The 2,143-nt window shown below is 35.8% G+C and overlaps 1 protein-coding gene across 1 annotated transcript; it reads right to left on the reverse strand.

The window, feature by feature from the left end:
• Window positions 1-498: 498 nt before the first annotated feature.
• On the reverse strand, window positions 499-721 carry SARC_14749 (hypothetical protein; the record flags this gene model as incomplete). The annotated part of the gene is made up of 1 exon (XM_014291117.1): window positions 499-721. A coding segment is annotated over one exon (223 nt), but the record flags the coding sequence as incomplete, so codon positions are not given.
• Between the last annotated feature and the right edge of the window lie 1,422 nt (window positions 722-2,143).

Genomic DNA, 2,143 nt, shown 5'->3' on the forward strand with positions numbered 1-2,143 from the left:
ATATATATATATATATATATATATATATATATATATATATATATATATATATATAGTATATATATATATATATATATATATATATATATATATATATATATATATATATATATATATATATATATATATATATATATAGCTATGTTCATTCCGTAGGTACGTCCACGGATTATCGGCCATATGTGAGCGGGACGAACTAAGTGGCTGCAATAGACATCTGCTTACATAGGTAGACTGATGGAAACGCTGCTACATTTTTCTGATGACATGCAGCGGGATACAGTATTGATACCGAGTGAACACAAATGAACACACGGGGTACTTAGATGGCCAGGTCAATCATGGTGCACATCAAGAAATCCTACATTCTAACCACTGACGGAAGCATAAGCATACTTATATATTCTGCAACTTAAATTTATTATCGTCCCCTCATGACATGAAGCAGAATACTTAAATGTATATGTGTGATATCGACTCAACGAGCAAGTAGCTTACCTTCGCGACGGAGCTTGGGATGGAGACCTTCTCCTTGCCATCCTTTGGGTCTGCTGATTTACTTGGATACAATTGTTCCCAAGGAAGCATGATGCGCGCACTCTGAAGTGTTTGGCGGGCCGATGCAGACGGTACACGCCGTACGTATGATATGGTGTCTCCAACATCAGCCTTCAGTGAGACAGAAAGCAGTTTGGATACGATCACCTCCTGAGCTTGCAGACTGTATTAGAGGAAGGTGGTATATAATCCGGTCAACTAAGGTCTGAACATTCGATTCTAGACACTAAGGTATGCGCCAGGGTGCATATCTGTATACATGTGCAAAGTTTGTTGAACGGATCCAAGACAAAAGACAAACGTACGAGCTTGAAAGCTGTTGTAAAAGTAGCAAGTTGAAACTTTATTGTTGGATGCACATTATAGTCTGCAATGACCAGATGTTCTGCAGGTTTCATTATGAATCTCACCCCTGAAAGTAATGTCTGGATTGATCATCTATACGACATGCTAAAAAAATGTGTAAGCATACGTCATGAGTAGTAAACAAATCTGATCGTGTTTGTAGGGGTTCAGAAACTAATCGTGAATCGATACTACACCTTCCCATTTCAAAAACAATGATACACATAGCCATGAATATGCATTCACAGGACTGGGTTGCTCTCGTCAGCTGCGAAAAACTCACCTTTTAATATCTGTCTCTGCCATTCTCTGGAAATCAATCGATTTAATGGGATCCAAAAACGCTGTTTGATAATGGCACCTACTTCCTCCGCCCTGCCCCGTGTACGTATGCGTGTCTTCCCATGCATCTCCATCCAATACCATCTCACGTGCATTGTACTCGCTTCCTTCACACGTTTTAACAGATTCTTCTGTACACGCACACGATGTACTGGAACCTCTGAGTAGACAGACTGACCCGTAGACTGGGTGTATCACGGGTGCGGCCACTCTTTTGGAGTCAGCTACGTCGCGTAGTTGATTCAGCAGCGAGCACGACGCATATACCACACATCTTGGAGCACCGTATTGCCCTGTTGAATGTAGATACATACAAACGTATACAAATTCGTATTGGATGTCACTAAAGTATGCATATACAGCTGGTTTAGCACACAATCCTCATGCCCAAATCGCATACGCAAACCTTATACATATATATATATATATATACATAATATATATATATATATATACATAACATATATATATATATATATATATATATTTTGTATCACACAAGCAGATATCAGCACAATGAACACAATATGCACGCTATTCGGTGATACGTCAGCAGTTGTGAAATATCACGTTAAATGTTCCAGAGTACATTTACTATCGCAGCCCTCGTGGTAAGCTTCAACTCGCCATAACAGATGAGTTGCAGGCATTTACCTGTGGAGAGAATCACATACCTAAATAAAATATCCACATGTATAGATATGAACGTATGTCCATTAATATGTATATATATATATATATATATATATATATATATATATATATATATATATATATATATATATATATATATATATATATATATATATATATATATATATATATATATATATATATATATATATATATATATATATATATATATATATATATATATATAGTATATATATATATATAT

Source organism: Sphaeroforma arctica (genome assembly GCF_001186125.1).
Source record: "Sphaeroforma arctica JP610 unplaced genomic scaffold supercont1.5053, whole genome shotgun sequence".
NCBI lineage: Eukaryota > Ichthyosporea > Ichthyophonida > Sphaeroforma > Sphaeroforma arctica.